At 36.0% G+C, this 20597-nt stretch overlaps 1 protein-coding gene across 1 annotated transcript in view; it reads left to right on the top strand.

Annotated features, from left to right (window-relative positions):
* The window catches only part of Robo1 (roundabout guidance receptor 1), a 992815-nt gene that overhangs the window by 501229 nt on the left and 470989 nt on the right, over positions 1 to 20597 (top strand). Inside the window, 1 exon segment of the mRNA XM_028874769.2 lies at positions 17104 to 17187. Coding sequence (XP_028730602.2) covers positions 17104 to 17187 — 84 coding nt within the window.

Below are 20597 nucleotides of genomic sequence, written 5' to 3'. Positions count from 1 at the left end.
CCTACAAAAAAATAAGCAGTGAGGTATGACACAGGAGGATTAGGAAAGAGGAGAAACAAAAGCTATTTCTGAAATGTGTATAACAGACTCTCTTGTAAAAGTTAGCTGCTCTTGTTGTTTTTCATACTTTTCCTAGTAAAAATAAAAGGGGTCCCAGAACTAATTGTAAATATAGGAAATACCTAACATTCAAAAGGGAGAAGAGAAGGAGTCACAGAAAAAATTGAAGGAGGAAGAGAAGGAGGAGGAGAAGAGGAAGAAGGGATGAAGAAAAGAAGAAGAGGAATCCAAGAATTAAAATGCAGTTCTACCTACAGACATTGAAAGCTTCCTTTTGAATAATTACAATGATGAATAAAAATAATTTAGGTGCATCAATAACAAATGGAAAACATCCCATATTCAGCCTCACACTGCTTACAGGCTGATTATAAAACAGCGCCAAAAAGAATCAATAGAGCCATTAACCATCTCATCCACCGGGTGTGATCAATGACAGATTACCTTCAATGGGATCAAACTTTTTCCCATTCAAAGGAAGGCCCTTTCCTATTCAAGGAACACTTGATTGAATGGTGCTGCAGATCTCCCTAACACCCAATTTCCTAAAGTCATTTGAAGGATGGGATTATTTAGCTTATATTATAAGCAACTAATTGGAACCTGAGACAACAGCTGTGTAAGGAATATAGTTGCCCAGGGAGCTCATTCCTGAATATTGGGGATCTTATCTTCAGCCACTTTGATCTCAGAAAATAGTATTCAGGACTGCAAAAAAAACCCCAGCCCATTTATATATTTACACTCTATTTATATATTTTCTTCAGGAAAAAGTCTTTGTCACAGACTGCCCAGCTTGGGTTTTACTACCCGGGAATACTTTTTGAAGGCATGACTGGATGTTCAGCACAAAGGAAAATCAGCCTTTAAATCATTGTAGAACCAACTATTATCTGTCTACTGCATACATTTTGAGTTCCTGCCTGACAGATGGTAGAGTTACCCCCTAAAGAATGGCTAAATTAGAATTTAAACTCTGATTTTCAGGGCTGTCTTTCCTTACAATTTGAAAAATAAATTTATATATTTCATTATATACCTTCCAGTTTTGATCCACAATGCTCTATGCTGTTTCATAGAGACATGAATACTGATCTACCTTTGTTACAAAAACAACTCCTATGCTTTTCCCTGTTCTTTATTAATGGCAGTAATACTGTCAGTACAGAGCCAAAGCCCATTTTTGTTTGTTTGTTTTAAGATATGTTTTTCAGCAATTCTTTATGCTTAGCTCTGTCTTCTGCTTGTATTCAGAGAGACAAGCCACTTCAGACTTTCAACCCTTAAACTATCAGACGCCATTAAAAACCTGTCACCCTTTGTTCAGCTGTGTGAGATTCATTTTTATCTCTCCTCCAATGTTCTCTGCTCTTTCTTTCCTCTTCGTATTGTTTCTGTTTCAACTTTCAGTTGTTTAAGAAGTAATATATACTTAATTCTTCACACTACTAATAACAGGATGAAAATTAATCTTAAAGGAAATATATTTCTACTGGTATTATTTCTGAATATTCCCGGTCAGTCCAAAGTGGGGATCAGTCCAAAGTAAGCATATATGCATATTTATATACATATTTTGTGTTCTGATATTTGATGAACTACACTCAGCTCTACAAATACAATAGTAAACATTTTGCAGTAATTATGTTTACAAAAATGACAAGAAATCCTTATAGCTCAGAGAAGCCTTGTTCTATATTTTCCCAGACAATTTTTTTTCAAAAAGTTTTCCATAGTTCCTTGGTCTCTCTCTTTGTTTCCTTGAGACCCTGCACATCTCTTCACAGGACAGTCCTGAAAGGTGGTTGATACTGGGTAGGCCACAGAAGAGAGGGGTGAGGATAATTCTAAACTCTGGTGATGCTATGGCTTTAAAACATTTAAGAGTTGTTTTTTTTTTTTTTTTTAATGAAGTCTTCTGTTTGTTTCAAAATAAATTGTATTGTTCCATAAATATAAGTAGCATATGAAAACTCCTTAGGCAATTCTGCTAAGTAGGAATTTTCCTTTGCACTTGTTTTTAATATAAATTTATCACTTGGATTATTCTCAAAGGTTTCATAGATTGAACACACAATGCACCAGCTTTTGCTTAGTACCAAGTAAATTATCTCTAATTTTATTGTCTGTACTACCCATATCTGTTTACATCAGTCCTCATCCATTCCACTCAAAGAACACTGTGAAGTTGATCATTTTTATCTTATTCTACTGCATTTTATTTTCTTTTATTTTATCATCTTCAAGGGAAATAATACTAGTGTGATCTGAACATTCTTTCCCAAGCTGTCAGAATTTATCAGATGAAAGATTATGATTGAGATCCTGAACAACACTTCCTGACTCTCATCAATATACTTTCAATTCCTTTCACAGAACTTGATTGAGTCTTTGGGTATTTTTTTTCTTCCATTGTTTTTTAATGCTTATATTTTGTTGTTCTGTTTATTTGCTGGCAAAAAAAAACTGTTATAAAATCTTGTAAGGTTTTCTAAGTATGTCAAACATATTTCCTTACAGAGAGCCTTTCATATGGCAGCCATCCTATGATCCTTATAGTTTTATATTGAGGAAAGCAAGATAGTTAGCTTTAAATGGGAAGATTATTTGAGATGGGAAGATTATTTGTGATAAGCATTTCTGAAATCAGAAATATTTTCAACTCCCTTTGAACACCTAAAACTGGCTATTCAAGAGGATAGGCATTTTCCCCATGTTCTAAGACTATCCATTCTTTTTGATTTGCTCTTGTAATGAGATAACTATTGTCCTTGTCAAAATAAATTTATCAAGATTTTTAATTGATATTTTTAGTACTAAAAACTGGCAATATAAGTTTATAGGGCAAAAAAACCAAACCAACTTGAACTTTTGTATAAAACTGAGATAACTCTAACTTTTAAGTACTTGAAAATATTAAGGAACTATAGAAAAAAATTCAGAGAACATGATTCTTTTACATATATTTTTGTTAAGTCCTCTTTATAAGTAAGTACCAGTAAAGACTGAAACACATTATGGTTATGTTAAGACTCAACCATAAAATAATTTTTATTTAAGAAGATGGATTATAGTCCAAATAAGAAGAGAACAAATTTGTCTCATGTTTTTATTCTTATTTACTTATTTATTTGTTTGTTAGTTTCCAGTTGGCTTTTTGCTTGTTACTATCCAAGTAGAAAAGGTACCAAAGGTTATTTCAAGCTTGTCTTCATTTTTAATATGCATTGTGTAGTTTTTCCCTCTTTTGTTCTAAGAAAAATAGGATGACATTATTAGATAATATATAAAAAAATCTACAAAACCAATTTCTGCATCCATAGAGGGGCAAAAGTGCAGTGATACCACTTGTCTTTTGTACTTTGAATTAGACTCTCAAAGTCTGTGCTTTCTGCCAAAATTTCATACATATATATAAAGAGAGAAGTGTTGAGGAGGTAAGAAAAGCAGGGAGGAAGGCAAGAGGGTGCTCAAGAGAGGGGAGAAGACAAGTGAATGAGAGGGAAGGAGGGAGAAGGAAGGAAGGAGTTTGTAGAATGTTACTTTTAACACTTACTTCTAACATGACAAAGGTAGTTTTTCCAACAAACACGAGTGCCTTTCAAAATCTGATTGGCTGATTATAAAACAGTCAACAAATTGGCACTTTGTCAAAAAATTAATCAACTACCATATGGTCTAGTAATTGCACTTCTGGGCATTTATCCCAGAGAGATAAAAACGTATGCTTAACCCTAAACCCTGCACACAGATGTTTGTGGCATCTTCATTCACAATAGGTAATCTGGAAACAACCAAGATATACCTCAACAGGTCAACAAACTTCAATAACTCTAAATCTCAGAAAACTACACAGCAATAAAAACAAGCATAACCTCTTAAAACATGCAGAAACCTGGAAGAATCTTTGTGGAATTTTACTAAGTAAAAACAGCATTCTCAAAAAGCTTCATACTGTATGGTTTAATGAGGAACATGTCTCAGAATGGCAAAGCAATATACAGGGAGAATAGACTAGTATTTCCAGAATACAGGGCACGGATGAGCAGGAAAAAATTGAATGTGTCTAGAAACGCAGAACTAGTAAGATATATTAGGTGATATAAAGGCTCTTTGCCAAGCTTGTAGCGACTCTGATATTATATCTATAATAATGCTTTTAGTTTTTTTCAAGGTGTTACCACTCTGGAAATTTAGACAGAAAGAACAATAGGCCTTCTTGTATTCCTTACTGAGCCTACAAGTATCTCAAATTTTTTAAAAAAAATATTTGTTCAAATTGACTGAACATCAAATAAAAGCTTCTAACTTTCCACACCCTGTACAGATGCAAGTGGGCGTTAAATGCTTGCAGAAATATCAGGAGGTTTCTATCATGTTATGATCTAAAAGCCTTCTGGGGGCAATATATTTTTGTGACATAGAAAGCAGAATTCTTAATGGCATTATATGTGGCTTATGTGATTGATAAGAAAATTGACAATGATATATTTTTTCTCTTACAATTAAATACAATATATTATCTTGTTTTACATTATAATGATCAGTGAAATACCCACATTGTGATTGCTTTGGAATCTTTTCTACTCTTTGTGTTTTTTCCTACACAATTATGTTTTATAGTTACTAATCATTGCCAGGATTATGTACAATTATGAATTATTTTTAAACTAAGTGTTGTGAAATCATAGATAAGCATATAATTTATAGTTAGCCAATGAAAGGTTTATACTTTTTGGCAATTTCAGTTGCCAGGTGCTAGGATGTCAGGAAATTTTTAGAATCATATTTAAATGTTCAAATACACACTCTGTAGAAATAAATGTTTTAGCATTAACACAAAGCATTCTCATATCCCAGAAAAGTATAATAAAGATATGCATTCCTAGGTGCTTAATCTGTTCACATTAACTTACTACTAATGGAATTCTGACCATCCATTCCTAAATGAAACCTGCCAATCTTAGGACACTTCTGATGTTACTATTGCAATTCTAAGGTTTGTGTGGAAGTACAATGATATTTTCCAAGGTATATGTTACATATTAAAGTTGACAGAGATTTTCTTCAGTTGTGTTTATCCATCTAAAAGAGCTAATAATGTGTATTTGTGAATTCTATATTTTCCTAAAATATTCATATATAGTTATCATAATTCTCGAACTATATACAATTCAGAAAAAATATTCTGTATCTATAAACAGTTCTACTTATTTTTTAGGAAAATGTGTTTCTTTACAATTGAGACCTCTATTAAAAAGAGGTCTCGAAAACCCAATGGTAACAGTGTAAGTTACTATATTCAGCTTTTTAACCGTTTGTTATGCGTGTGCTGACCAACAGGGTTCACACTAGCTTCATATTTGGAAACAAAATCAGGTATGTGTTTATGAATGCTGCCAGCATTCTGAATGCTCTATGGAAAATCTTAATTATTCTGGAAAAGGGTTTTGTAGAGCCTCTGAATTTACAAACGAACATGTTCCCTAATGCTCTAATAATTGCACTATGAAGGAGAAAAAAGAAATGCTGCGGTGTTTTCAAATCAGAGGATGCGATACAGTGACTGGAATATATTCCTGTGCTCTGTGTGGTAACTTACACTGAAAATCCCAGCGCTTGGGAGGCTGTAGCTAAAAGATTGCTCAAGCACAGTTTGAAAACTTAGTTTAGGCCAGCCTGAGCTACAGTATGAGAGGATACCTCAACAGACTACTCAAAGAAAAACAGAAAGTAAATGCATTCTTGCTCATGAGGCCATAATTTGGAGTGGATAAACCATAATTTGTCCTATCTTTTTTTCTGAGCTACATGGATAATCATACCAACTATAGATCCATTACTCAGTTGCCTCCTTACTGAGAACTGACTCCTGTTGGGCATCAGTAAATGATAGTACACTAGCCAGGAACATTGCTGTCCAGAAAAGACTTGTACATACTAAATTACTCCCACGATTATCTGAATGTAAATAGTAGTATGGAAGATAGCCTAACAGACTTTTAGGGGAGTGGTGGCTCAAAACACTTGCTACTAGTGCATGCATGCATACAAATTACATTTATATATAAAAAAAAAAATCTACGGCAATAGTCTTTGTCTTTACACATTTCCATTGACTTACAATAATAATGATGTGAAGATTATCCCAAAGTGAAGCATATGTTACTGTAAAAAAAAAAAAAAATGCCTGGCATGTTAATGTTAATGCCTGTGATGATGACATTTTCACCGAAATAAGAATTAAAAACTGCAAATTAAGAGTGAAAAAGCAAACAAAATGTAGGGGAAAAAAAAAACAAACCTGGTAAATACAGCATCTAATTGAGTTAATCGTCTCTGTGTAATTACATATATGTAGCATATTTGCATACTATATAGACTAGCAAGGAAAAAAAAAAAAAGGAGATTGTTTACATTATAGTTTAATGCCCTAAAGTAGAATCATCCAGTGGCTGTGCGCTATTTAGACTTAAATACTAGAATCAGACTCATGGACAAATTGGTCAGATCATCTGGGACTCCTCTTCTCTGAAACCACAGCCATTGCTCCCCAAAGCTTTCTCCTGAGCAGCGCGGGAGGGGTGCGAAGAAATAACAAACGGATCTTTAGAAAAGAAAGCAACCACCCCCGCCACTGTGGACTCACACTGAGGGGAAATCAATGCATCTGGATGAATGGGGAGGAGGCCACTCTCTCTCTCTGGTACTCCATCTGACACAACTAATCCCAGTGACCTCTGGGCAAGCTGAAGGCATAAAATGACCCCAATAATCAAAAGCACGTTAGAATGAAGAGGACGAAACCGTGACGGTGGTTAGAAAAGACGGTCAATGAAGAGACTGTGGAGGAAATTTGTTCCCTTAGCAGTTCAGTGAACACAGCCTTGAAAATGGTCTTAATCGTCTCAGAGGGATGGCCGCCATGGCTCCTCCAACGTCTGAGGCAGGGCAGGTGAGGAGAGGATCTCTCTCAGTTGCTTCAGATTTAGCCCACTTTGCATCCAGGCCCCAGGTTAACGGATCTTGCAAAAGGGGGCAGGTGTTGAAGCATCTCTGGCTCAGGGAAATGCTCTCTTTTACAAGTGAAGAAATCTATGGAGTAGCTACAGTGTCGTTCTCTGCCCACCCAGCCACTCACATGGCTCACCTCTGCCTTCGGAGATAAATTTCAGTAAATTCATCTGTCTCTATGAGCATAAACCAATCCGGCAATGAAGTGAACTGAAATCCCTAAGCCAAAAGGGTGATGTGGGATCTTCCTGAATGTTGAAGTGGCCTATCCTGAGCACGCGGAAAATGTGGCTAAGAGAAACTGAAATTTTCCAAGCCCGTATTCTGTTGCATGTTAAAATTTCTCTTCTATAGGCTCCAAATTGCCACGTTAACGTAGAAGTGGAATGTACATTTTCTCATTAAAAGGCAGCAACATACTTTTTGTATGCCTGCTTCTGTTTTCTAGTGAGAAAAGCAAGAAAGGGTGTAGATGTGGGTAGATGGGGAGGTAGGGAGATGGGAAGTACAGGGTCTGGGAAGACTTGGAGGACCGGTAATCGGAATCAGAATATATTGTATGAAAAAAAAAATATTTTTTTCAATAAAAAATGACAGGAATGATTTTTTAAGTAAAAAGAGGTTAACATGTAAGATATATTTTAGTTATTAAAAGACTGCAAAGTTTTTTAAAGTATGTTTCTGTCTGTGTGTCAATGTGTGGGCATGTTTCCAGTGCCCATGGTGACCCCAAAAGGCTATCAAATCTTGAGCTGTGTTATGGGCTGTTGTGAACCTCTTCTTGTGAGTGTTCTGAAGAGAACTCTGGGCTTCTTGAGAAGAGTCACATCTCCAGCCCTCGAATGACTTTTGAAAGAAAATTCTAATTTGAAATACGTATACTATTAAATAAAATAACCCTCTGATTTCCAACTAGGTGTTCAGAAATGTGATGAAATCTTCACAAACTTCAGTGGTTCCTTTGTAACAACACAGCTGTGAAATAAATATGACTTTACATTTTTTTTTTTTTTTTTTTTTTTTTTTTTTTTTTGGTTTTTCGAGACAGGGTTTCTCTGTGTAGCTTTGCGCCTTTCCTGGAACTCACTTGGAGACCAGGCTGGCCTCGAACTCATAGAGATCCAGACTTTACATTTTATAGATGACAGGAACAAAGCCAATATGTGAACAAATAAATATTTAAAGTAAATAAATGCTTAAGTAAGCTAGTAGCTCCTAAACATATTCTTATGCAAATCACCTAAATTAAATAACAATAACTACTTAGTCTTAGGGATTCCAAAACACTGAATATATAATATGATTGTTGATTAAATTTAAGAAAGCATTGAATCCATCATTGATCATGGCTATTCGTGGCATCAGTTGCAAGTAGGCTTATTAATATAGTTTTGAAACTGTTGATAAATTGATGTATTCTCTGATGAGATATAATGCAAAGTCAAAGAATAGGACATTGGGTTTTTTATTCAGTCTCAGATATTTTCATCTTCCCCCAAGCTCAGACTTCAACCACTGTAAAATATGAATGATCTGATTTGTTCCTGACTTACTAGTAGCATTTTCTTTTTGGTCTAGAAGGAACATTTTATTAATTTAGTCATTACCATTGTGCCATTCTTGCCACTTAACTGTATTTGAGGTGCTTTGAGGGCAGCTGGGACACCACCTGTTAACTGAGTTCAAGCACTATTTAATTAGCCTGTGGTGAAGTTACCTTATGCTTTGACTGGAAGGGAGTGGAATGGTAGCAGATGCTAAGCTCAATAAAGAAAAGCCTTTGAGTACCAGGGCAAAGTGGGTGGAGAGAATAACAACAACAAAAAAGCCAACAGACGGAGCCGACCAGAGATACTAAGTAAAATGAACCGGAAATTAACTCTCACAGATAAGGTTCAAGACAGCAAATCTCGGAAGATTAAATTCCACCCCAACAAGGTATCTGTCACATCACATGTTACTGAGGATTTGATCTGAGGGTTGTGAATAAATACAGGACTCCACTGGACAATCGGCTCAGTTTCTAATTATACAAGGGGGTAGTCATCACTCCCTGCTTCCGTGAAAACCCCTGTGACATTCTTGCACCAAACATTCAGACATCAAAGAAAAAAAACATGTTGTCATGTTGAAGAATAATTTTCCCAATTACTTTAAGAGCTCGACTCTGTCAGTGTCTCTGTGAGAAGAGGTCTGGCAACAAATGGTTTTAAAATTATAAGCATTTCTCCATCAATCGAACAATTTCCATAGTGAGAGCACTCTGTCCTGTTTTGTTGAATTAAGTTGCACTTAAATGAGTTAAAAGCTTCTTCCCTGTTCTTGATATTCTGTCACAGACATACTCCTTACTGTCTGTGCTCCCCTACACTTGGCTGGAATGCTTTGTGCTAGCAGAGTTGTTACACTTACATCTCTTGGTGACGTTGTATGTAAATATGCCTTAGATGTCTGCTACTCACCCTTGCATTGTAGCTTGATGTGCCTCTAAATCACGTAAACAAAATGACATTCTAGAATTTTTGTGTACTCTAATGTGTTTTTTTTCAAAATGGTAGCAGTCTTTGAAGATTCAAACCTGCAATGTATCATCAATAAACCAAGTATTAATCTCAAATTGATATCCTATCACTTTGGTTTCAAGAGAAGCTTCCAGAAAAATAATACACCCATTCAAAATAGAGTCTATCTGTATTTTATCTATACATCTACCTTGGAGATAACCCAAATCAAATGGAGCTTTCAGAACAAAAGTATAGTTGACTCCCCTAAACTAAAGATATTTAAAATTCCTTTGTGGTTCATTGATGTAAGAGTTTCCTTCGGTTTTGAGTTTATTGCTATTCATCACATCTTCATTGATATAGGTTGTATTAATCACATCTCCATATAACAGACAACTAGGAAAATATGAATCAAATACTCACTGTAAGTAAAATGCGCATTTCTTAGAATATACATGTACCTGGGGGAAGATCGCACTCTATCAGAAACAGTAACTTACCATATGCAGTTACAAATTAGATTTACAACAACTACAGGACTTTAGCTGGGGGAGTGAAATGACTCAAGTGAGGAAATGATGCTCATCCGTTCACTGAGAAAAGTTACCTCTATCTGGAATTCCTGACTACAACAAGTGTCTCCCAATGTTGCCTGCACTCATGTAACAACAGTCTATCGATGTACACTTGTTCTTAAGCCTAGCACTAGAGGGAGGCATGGGAAATTGTTCATGGACATGTCTTAACAGCCCTTAAACTAACATCAAAAATATGTCTATCATTAAGAAATATTTTTAAAAAGTAATTGTTGCAAAGAATCTGGATATATTTTTAACTTTACTCAGTAGTTTAATTCCCAAACCAACCTATCTAGAATTATTATATGAAGTCCCTATTTTAATAACAATTTTGTGTATTTCTTGCTTATAGTCAACTGACTACCTCATCAAATATTTTATTTTGTGAGTGAAGGTGATGAAGAAAGCCTGGGGGTGTGCTCAAAGGAGCTAAGGAATAAATTTATGAAACTACCAGGCCTTATTGTTCAATGTTTGGAGAAGAGCAGCTAACCTGGCATTGCCTTGTTGATACGGTATTGGAATTCCATCTAGTACCTAGCCAATGAGTAAAGAGACCATGAGATGTGTTTCAAAGAGCAGTGTTTGGAGTGTGAAGTCATTTGGAATCAAATTTCCAATCTATAGTTTGCCAGTTGCATAAGACTGGGGCCTTCTTTGCTCTTTAGTATTTGTATCTTACATATAAGAACATGATGACAATTGGCACTCATATGTTCATGACTGGCTATAAAAATACATAGGGATATACATGGAATTGCTATGCTAAATTAACTTTGAAATATGAATAATATTTGTGATTACAGTCAGTGCAATTTTTATTTCTTTTACTTCATCTTGATTTATTCAGCAACCTCATCACATAAATAAAAACATGTGAAAATCATTTTTAGGTCATTGTATGAAACTTGTTTTTTTATCTATAATTGTCATGCCAAATCATAGGCTAAGATTAGCTGTCTATCATTAAGATAATTTTACTTTAGACAAATAGCAAATATTTCTGAATTTTTCTCTTCTAAAGAGTATAAGATGTTTTCAAATTTTGGAAGAGATATTCAGTAAATAAAAATTTCATTTGAAAGTATTTCTCATCATAAACATTGTGGTTCATTGTTCTAAACCAAGTTTCTGTTAATTATTGTCCACAATAACTCTTATAACTATAGTCCTTCTAAATTTAGAATAAATATAAGGAAAGTCTTTGATTTTCCATTTATAGTAAATATAAAGGTAATTGTAGACTTTGATGGTGACCATGTTGTTACTTTGAAAAAATAATTTATGAAAATGTAGTAGGGGGCTGGGAGAGAACTCAGTAGGTAAGAAGAGCATATTTTGTGCAAATGTAAGAACCTACGTATGAAACCCCAGCACCTACACAAAAATCTAGGTTACTGTGTGTGTGACAGTAACCCCAGAACCTAGGGTAGGGGTAGGAGGATTCTGGAGCTCACTGGCAACAAGACTAGCCAAGTGGCAAGTTTCTATGAGAGACTGTCTGTGGGAACAAGGAGGAGAATGATACAGCATAACTCCCTCATCCTCTTCTAGTCTCCACATGGAAGTGTGTTTGCCTGCCACAGATGTGCACACACATGCATAAACAGCACAAAAGACAGAAAAACAGGTATTAGCACAATTTTAATGACATGTATTATGTTTGATGTTCTAAAACAGGGTAGTGGATTTTGGTTGCATTGTGCATTTAAAAAGTTATTTCATTCTCTAAATTTTTAAAGTATATACTAAGTAAAAGCAACTTCTCATATTCATTTTCCCTCTAAATCTCTACAACAATCCTCATATATCTCCATTTTGTTCCAATTCAAAAGAATAGAGTAAATAGTAATATCCAGTCAATAATCATTTTGACCATACATGACAAAGGCCGAAGTTAAAATTTAATTTTGATTTGATCCTGTAGGATTCTGATGCTGATTAAATCTTCATAATTTTGTACTTAATTTTGTAATTCATTGCCTGGGTTTCTAATTAAATGTTTTCAGTACTTCATTTAGAGGACCCATTCCCTGCATTCCTCTTGATTAGTAGGAAAGAATCAATGGGAATTGATCCAATTTGTAGAACACAATTCTCATATTGATAGTAGTTTGTATTCATTTGCTTTCCCCTAATCTTTTATTAATGGTCATCTTCAAAATGTCAATTAATGCCAAAGTGTGGTGCAGTAATAGTTCAAATCTATAAAGAAACCAGTTTAACACTATACAGTAGACCAAAAGGGAGACTTTTGTTTAATGTAAATTCCTGGAGGTGAACCAGACTGACTGGAACATGGCAGCCAAAGAACATGATGATTGTGAAAAATCCTAATGTATAAATCACAATCTCAAAATCAAATGAAATTGCTGATATAAACAAATGAAACAGCAAATTTGTTTTACTGTTTGGTTTGTTTTTCTGTGTATCTCTAAACTGTCCTAGAACTCACTCTATAGATCAGGCTGGCCTCAAACTCAGAGATCCTCCTGCCTCTGTCTCCCAAGTGCTGAGCTTCTAACTATATAGCCCTGGTTGTCCTAGAACTTCCCATGTAGACCAGGCTGGCCTGGATCTCATAGAGATGTGGCAGCTTCTACATCCCAAGCAAGTGTTGGAGTTAAAGACATGAACTATCAAGCCCACTTTTGAAACTCCAAATTGATGATCAGATTTTTTTTTTCTCTTGGGCTTCTGTATTTCCATACTGTAACACTGTTTGCTGAGATATAGTGAACAACTTAGAGAACTCTGGTATGTCAAGACTCAAATGACCTTTCATCCTATGAAAATAGCCATTTCCTACAGGAGGGGGAAAAAAATCTTCAGTGCAGCATTTCCAGCACATTCCAAACTTGCTTAGACCACATGATCTTCCCACACTTTGACTATTGATGTTTCCATAGTAGATTAATTGCTAACATGTGCCATATTCTTTCTTGAACTCCTTCTCACACAGTATATTTCTCTACCATTTCATGCCTCACCATTTAATTATTCTAACTGCATAGTCTAATAATTATCGATAATGTTCCCTAGGATGGTTCATGCATATCTTATATGATCTTATCTTACATGCATATCTTACATATCTTATATGAGATAAATGATTTATAGTACAAAGCTGTTACCACACACACACACACACACACACACACACACACATTTTTGCATATTATTGGTTCAAGTATAATCAACAGCCCTATATGCAAAAGATAAAGTCAAGCAATTCGTTTTTTATACATACCAAGGCTAATTTTTATGAAGTCTATTGTTGTTTATAACCACAGACATCAACATTTACTGAAGTGTACAATAGTGAAAATGTATGCACATTTATGTAAAACAGGGAATACAATCAGGGACACTAGGAGATTACATTGAAGTAGTAGCTGACAAGTGTCATGTTTACTAAGTGAAAGTGTGAAATTTGTTGGTGTAGACAGGACAGGACATTGATTTGGCCATGGACTATGAATAGGCTGTAGGTGGAGCATTCACAATATGGAAGTTGCATCAACTTATAAAAACCACTGGGAGCCTTCGGGCTGGATGGTGGCATCTGTAGAGAAAGCAGGATGAGATGTCTGGAGAACTATGAGACCAAAGCCTTTAAGAATTTGACTAGTGATAAGGCAGTCATTCAGTAAGGCCTAGAGTGGTCTGTTCCCCAGATTAGAACGGAAGCTGAGGGACAGAGAACGTAAAAAGTGGGTTTGTTGTTCCTAACAAACAAACAAACAAACAAATAAAAAACACGATTTCCTAACAATGAAACTGTTTGCTTTGGAAGACAGTGAACACGAAATAGGCACTAACTTCCCTGGAGGTGTATATCTGATGGGAATTTTTTTCCAACCTTGGATGTATATAATTATTTGATTCCAATGTCCCTTTTATAATTCATAAAATACTTTATATTTAGTATTGGCTTACCAGGGAGACCGAGGATGCAAAAACATCTGAGTTCACATACTGTAATTTCCCTCCAGTACATAATACTAAAGGAGAAAATGCATTGGTTTTTTTTTTTTTTTTTTCATTTTCCACTTGTTTCTTACTTAGAATTGGTCACTTAAATAAAAATTTGCCTTCATTAATCCCTCTGTTACCTTCATTTCAATTCTGTGTAAGAATAAAAAAAAATGAAAGTGCCTGACTCAGGGAGTTTACATTTTCATCCGAGGAACACACCCTTGAGAGCCAAAGCTCCAGGTACCAATGCAGTTGCAGATGACATGGAGGGTTAAATCAACAAACAGTAGCTTCACCCACTTGAATTCAAGCCTACAGGACCCCAAACTCAGAGACCGCAGAGGAACCCTCCTTCAAATATGCCAAAACAGAATAACCTCTCACTTCCTTATCTTCTAGCCTGTGGCTGAGTAATCAATACTACTTAACAACAACACAAAAAATAAGTAGCTATCTTTTGGACTCAACATTCAGCCTCCAGCTCACACAGAGCAAAGCAACGGGCCATTTTCTGTTATCGGTATCTTTTGACAAGAAGGAGGAGAAAGAAGAAAAATTAGTGAAAATGGCACCTTCTATTTCCTTTAGACCCAGCATGTCTTTAATTAAAGGCAGTATTAGATAGACAGGATGGGCTTTGCAGATATGGTAAAAATTGATTGATTAATGCACACTCTAATCCTCCCTAAGCCTAAAAGGAGACCCTGGCATGGGGGGTAGACATAAGGAGGTAAGTTTACAGAGCACTAAGGATAAGTTAAGAGTTAGGTGAAGTTTTTTTTTTTTTTCTTTAAGTAGATTTAGGCAACTCATTTTAATGATAATGAACTCACTTCCCATTATTTGCATGGATTTTAGGAAAATATCCACATATCTAGGAAGGTATCAGTAACAAAAATGTACAAGCCTTATGCCACAGTTTTATGATACTACATAAACAAGGCAATTTAATTGAGTCATATATTTGGAAGAATGTTACCATGCTTTAAACAAAGTGATTAGAAATAATGCAGCCACAATAAATAAACTACACCTGCATAATTAAGTGTAAGGTTCCCCTTGACGGTCTGTGCCTGTTACTAAAACTAATTCATAAAACTACAGTCACCCCTGAACACTGTGGGTATTTTTTAACAGCATTTAAAGAAGCAGGATTGCACCCTCCCTTAAAGACCTTTTCATACACATGAATAACAAATTTCTATTTCTCTCTCTGTTTCATCCCCTTATTCTTTTAACCCTTTAAGCGAGGTTTCCTTGGTTTGTGGTCCAGCACCGTAGTAACTAATACTGCCCCAAATTACACAATGAGATCTACTCCCCAGACTCTCTAATGGATGGAATACACAATTCTGACCTAAACAGTTCATGCATCTAGCAAGCTAACAAGTTGCAGGAGCTAGAGAGCAGACACATTCACTGCATGATGTTTCCAAATTCACTTTTGAGGATAAACATGACAAAGCCATCCCCAGAGAGATAAGGATAAATAAAGCAAAATGAGCATGTTCCCCTTTTGTCTGTGTAGATCCAAACCCTTCGCTTCCCACATTAACCGCAACAGTTTCATCCTTTGACATTTGTGGTGGGGAACATGGAGAGCATGGAAGTGAGAGGGGATAATAGCAGGTAACTGGTAAAACCTCCTTGCGGATTTGTGAAAGACTTACTTCCTGTTAAAAATTCCTAAGTCATTCCTGAATAGCTCTGCCTGAGACAAAATGTGTTGCCCTAACTGAAAACAAGCAGGGACACAAAATTAATGATGCCTGTGATGTTTCTAGAGGGAGGGACACTAGCTGTGTGTGCTTCCTGCCCCATTTCCAAGTGACTCCTTTCTTTCATAAGCAAGCAGGGGCTCTTCCCCATGTAACACAGAAGAATGCTCTGCAGATACTGTTTAAGGGGATAAAAGCCTATCGAACACTGCAACTTGAATGACCCATGACTCCGCATTATTTGATTTAGGAGCTAGACTCATGGTCTCCATTCTTTCTGTACCTAGTTATCAGCAGCAAAACAGTAGGTGATGGTCGAAATTATCTAGCACATGTAGATACGGCGCATAACAACAGCATCACTAGACTGCTGCCACTCACAGACTGGACTTCAGCTCCTGAGTATCACCCTCATCTCAACCACTCTGCATAGGAAAATGAATGTCCAGTTGGAAAAAAAAATTAAAAGGCATTTTTTTTTCTTGAGAAAACTAAGAATATAAAGATGATAACATTTCTATGGATGGTTGCAATATAGACTATCAAGGAATCTGGAATGCCTTTAAGTATTCAAAGACAAAAATATGCCAAGTTAGGTGCTATTTTACCCAGACACTCATTCCATTTTTCTCAGCCCTATTCTAGCAGAAATTGTTGTCTTCCAAAGACATGAGATGTGCACTGCTTCCTTTACTGTTTTCTAAGGGGAAAACAAGTGGAGCCTTTTTATAATACCATTCTCTTTCAGCCCCGTCACGAAGACCCTTCTTTTCCGACTCCCTCCTGCTCTCATCTGAAGTACAGTCCCTGGAGTCTGTAATTGCCAGGAGATGAAGCGATGATGGGAGTGATCACAGTCAATAGCTTTGATTAACAATAAGGTAGAAAATTAGCAATGCTAGCATCCAGCCACCCTGCCCTCTCCCTCCTCCATATGCTCCCTCAGTCATGCTGGCGGCCTCACAGAGGGCAGTCGGAGTCCTTAGCCAGCTTTGAAGTGCAGCAAAGGTGCAGGCAGAGCAGAGAATTAGGGAAATTAAGGGGAAGAAGGGGAAAGTGTAAGCATGGTGCTGAGACCTGCCCAGGGCTCAGTGTGCTGCAGGAAGGGCAAGGAGGACGTGTGCTGTGTGTTGTCCTTGTGTGTTTTTCTGTCACATGTGGATTTACTTGTGTCTGGACATGCTGCGATCGAAATGGCAACTACTGTTACTTCTGTGACTCCATCAGCAGCTCTGGTGTTGTTTCCGACAGACCCTGAGGACCTAGAGAGGGGCCACGACAACGGGACGCCAGCCCCCACCTCTGATAATGATGACAATTCGCTGGGCTACACAGGTAGAGTGTCTCTTTCCCAAATGCTAACTTCCTCCTGAAATGCTTCCACCTCCATCCATCATCAGCCACCTGTGCAAAATCTCTCACCATCCCTGCTTCCAGCTCTCAGCCGCAGCACCTTCCTGTCCTCATTTCCCAGACTTCTTTCTGTCCTTGCAGAGTCCGACTGCAAATGTGAATACATTGGAGAACAGAGCTGTGCATGAAAACTGAACTTAGAGCGGTTGTCTGTTTTTAATAGAAAGTTTAACGTTCTGAAACGTGGATGCCATAACCTGTTCAAAAGGAAACGTTTTGTTTTTGTTTTTTGGGTTTTTTTTAATTTAATATTTTATTAAATTAGCTTCAGCAAAAGGTAAGAAACCTACAAGTGGCTACATTTCAAAATTAGCTGTACTTTTAAGCAAACTCTTAACTGTGATACAATTCATAATGACAAACTTGTATCTCTGGGTTTTGTTTGCATGAGGCATGGTTATCTTGACAAGCAATCACATCTGAAGTAGATACATGTATACATTAGCATAAAAGTACAGATTCAGTTAATGTGTTGGGAGTAATTTACATACAAAAATCTAAGAATAATCAGTCTTAAAATACAAGAATCTTCCCTGGCATAATTTCTAAGTAGAGTTAGAAGTCGAATTGTGTAACACAATTGCAATCTCTTACTCTGACATAATTTGACTGAGACTTATTAGACAAGGATAAAGAATAAATGACACCACTTAAAGCTTTTTGATTCAGATAATAATATAATAGAGGTCTGGTGTGGTAGAGGTTTTATTATGTCCTTTCTGTGGTGCTGGCAGACAGGGTTCTTCCCAGACACTACTGGGCTGTGTGCTGGGGTAGGCTGTAGAGAAGAGGAGGAGTTCAGTGGAGGTGAGAGATAAGAGAATTCTTCTGTGTCTTCACAATTTGCACATGACTATGCAAAACAGAGTGAGCCAGGGGACACATTGCACTGTGTTACAAAACAATAAGCTGACAATTTACTTTAGAAGCATCTTCGCTGTCTTCACTAGAAAGATTTATTCTTCACCTTTTATCCTAATTTTTGGTTTTTAAACACTTGGAATAAACACCAAAATTAACAACACCTTTATTAACAATTTAACATGCTTGTATGTCTCCATTCCTGAGATTTCCTACTTCTTGTTTTCCTCCTAAGCACAGAGAGCAGATGGCTAACTGACCAAAGTTTATGGTGATGGCAAGTTTGTGATTCTTTTCCAGAAATGTAGCAAGAGAAAGAGCTGTAGATTACACCCTTAATATCACACACAAATCAGGGTAGTTTGTATTTGTGAAAGGAGGAATCAAAGACAGCGTTCCTTTTGGGGTATTCTCATCAGCGTATTTCTCCCTTGTACTCACTCTGTCTGGATCAACTGCATTGTTTAGATGCACTAATGGGTTTTGCTCTTTCTCTTTTATAGATTTCCTGAGTATTATATATAAATCATGTCACAGCATTGCATTGAAGTACTTAAATAACAATGCACTTAATGCCAAATGCTGCATTTAAATATTTTGATTTCCATGTATCTCCCCCTTTGAGGGATTACCATAGATAAATTAATGTGGAGTAATAAACTTGTAAAATTATATTTATTTTCTACAAAGGAACAAACAAAGCAATAAAATTATTGCAAAGTGAGTAAAAGTTAATCATATGGACCATCATTTTCTTGAAACTATAACTGAATCCTTCACTTATCAAGAGCATTTACTCATACATTATGTTATTGGAAATTCTTGTTAATTCAGGAACTCTTTTATGCTCTGTGAATCAAACATGGACCTTGGGTCTCTTTTATTTCAATGTGGATTCATTGTTTTGTTTTGTTTTTCTCATTAAAACCGCTACTGACATTGATAAGAAAATCAAAGTAGAAAGAATGTTTCAGCCACTTGATGTTCATGATAAGAAAGATCTCGCGGGCTTTATTCAAGGCATTGCTTGAAATTAGCTACAGACTTCATTTTTTCTTTTGTGTGTGGATATGTATGTGCATGTATGTGTGTGAGAGAGATTCCTTCGGCCTCAGATAAGAGTTGCAGAAATCTCTATATATTATGCGAAAGTTCGATGTCCTATTTGTTCAGGAAGAACTTTGCATATTTAATGTAAATTACCTGTAATTTTGAACATCCAGAGGTTAGTAAGCCTGGATCTATCAGTAAATATGATTCATATTAAGCAACACAGAAAATGAGTCATTAGTTTGGATTAGTTTTAAAGCAAACTTCCTTTACACTTAACCAGAAAAACTACCAGGAATTGTGTGTTAGTGCTACATTTGCATAGCATTTCTAAATGTCAGTGAAAATATGTCAGGTGTTTAATATATATAGGTTTGTTCATCTTATTCAGGTGGCATGCGAACATACCCCAATATTTTATAGGCATATTTTAAAAGCAATATGTACAAATTTGAATGACAGTTTTAGGGAATACAAAATTAACCCCTTAAAATGGCCATGCACTTCAAATTCAAATTCACACCCATTCCATTTCGCCTATTTAGTTTTGAATATTTTCTTAGGAGTGTAATATTTGCTGTACCTAGTTAGTCATTCCAACGCTTGCTCTGACACTCAAATCATTGGAGACCATCACTGTCAACCTGACCTGTCTTAGACTCTATGGATCTCATGTCATACACATGAATTTATGTTTTCATTAACAACCTAGTTTACAAATGTTAATCTCCTTTACTACTTGCCTTTTATATCATATACTATGCTTATCTAAATTGTTGAAGTGCTTTACTTAAGATAATTGGGGAGAGTAGAAATGTGAGATATAAAGGCAGGAATACATGGACTACTCTTCTCCTTCTCTGTAGCTAGAGATATAAGGCCATGTAATGTTTTCCCATATTTCAGTTTCGCTCTTAGTGATCAATAAATGCAAAGCAATTTCTAAGGTGGCATCGTGGTGGGTTATTAAAGTGGACTTGTGCATTATTTATAATGAAATAGCCCATTTCCTGTTTAACCAAGCATGGCATAAATATTAGGGGTTATTTAACAGTTCACAGCATATAGCCTTTGTCACAATAACAAGGTAGCTAGGGTTTCAAATTAGCACTTTATGGGACCAGACACAAGCCTAAAAAGATTGAATATGTAATCATCAATGGTTTTTTGGAATTTCTCAGAAGAGCACATTGCTATCCAATTACACAAAATCTAAACATTGTTGAAAATAGGAAAAATGTAATATGTGTAAGAATATTTAAATTTATGAAATAGATATATAGTCCATGTGAGATTTACATCATCCTTTGTGAAAATTTCAGTCATAAATAAATCAAAGCTTATCCATAAGTAAAAATTAAAAATTAAGTGGGAGCTAATGATTCCTGATAGTGTTCGTAATATGGTTAGAAAGTAGTAAT

Source organism: Peromyscus leucopus, chromosome 12, assembly GCF_004664715.2.
Source record: "Peromyscus leucopus breed LL Stock chromosome 12, UCI_PerLeu_2.1, whole genome shotgun sequence".
Classification (NCBI taxonomy): Eukaryota; Metazoa; Chordata; class Mammalia; order Rodentia; family Cricetidae; genus Peromyscus; species Peromyscus leucopus.
The sequence above is the reverse complement of the archived record's forward strand: the minus strand, read 5'-3'. Positions and strand labels throughout refer to the sequence as shown.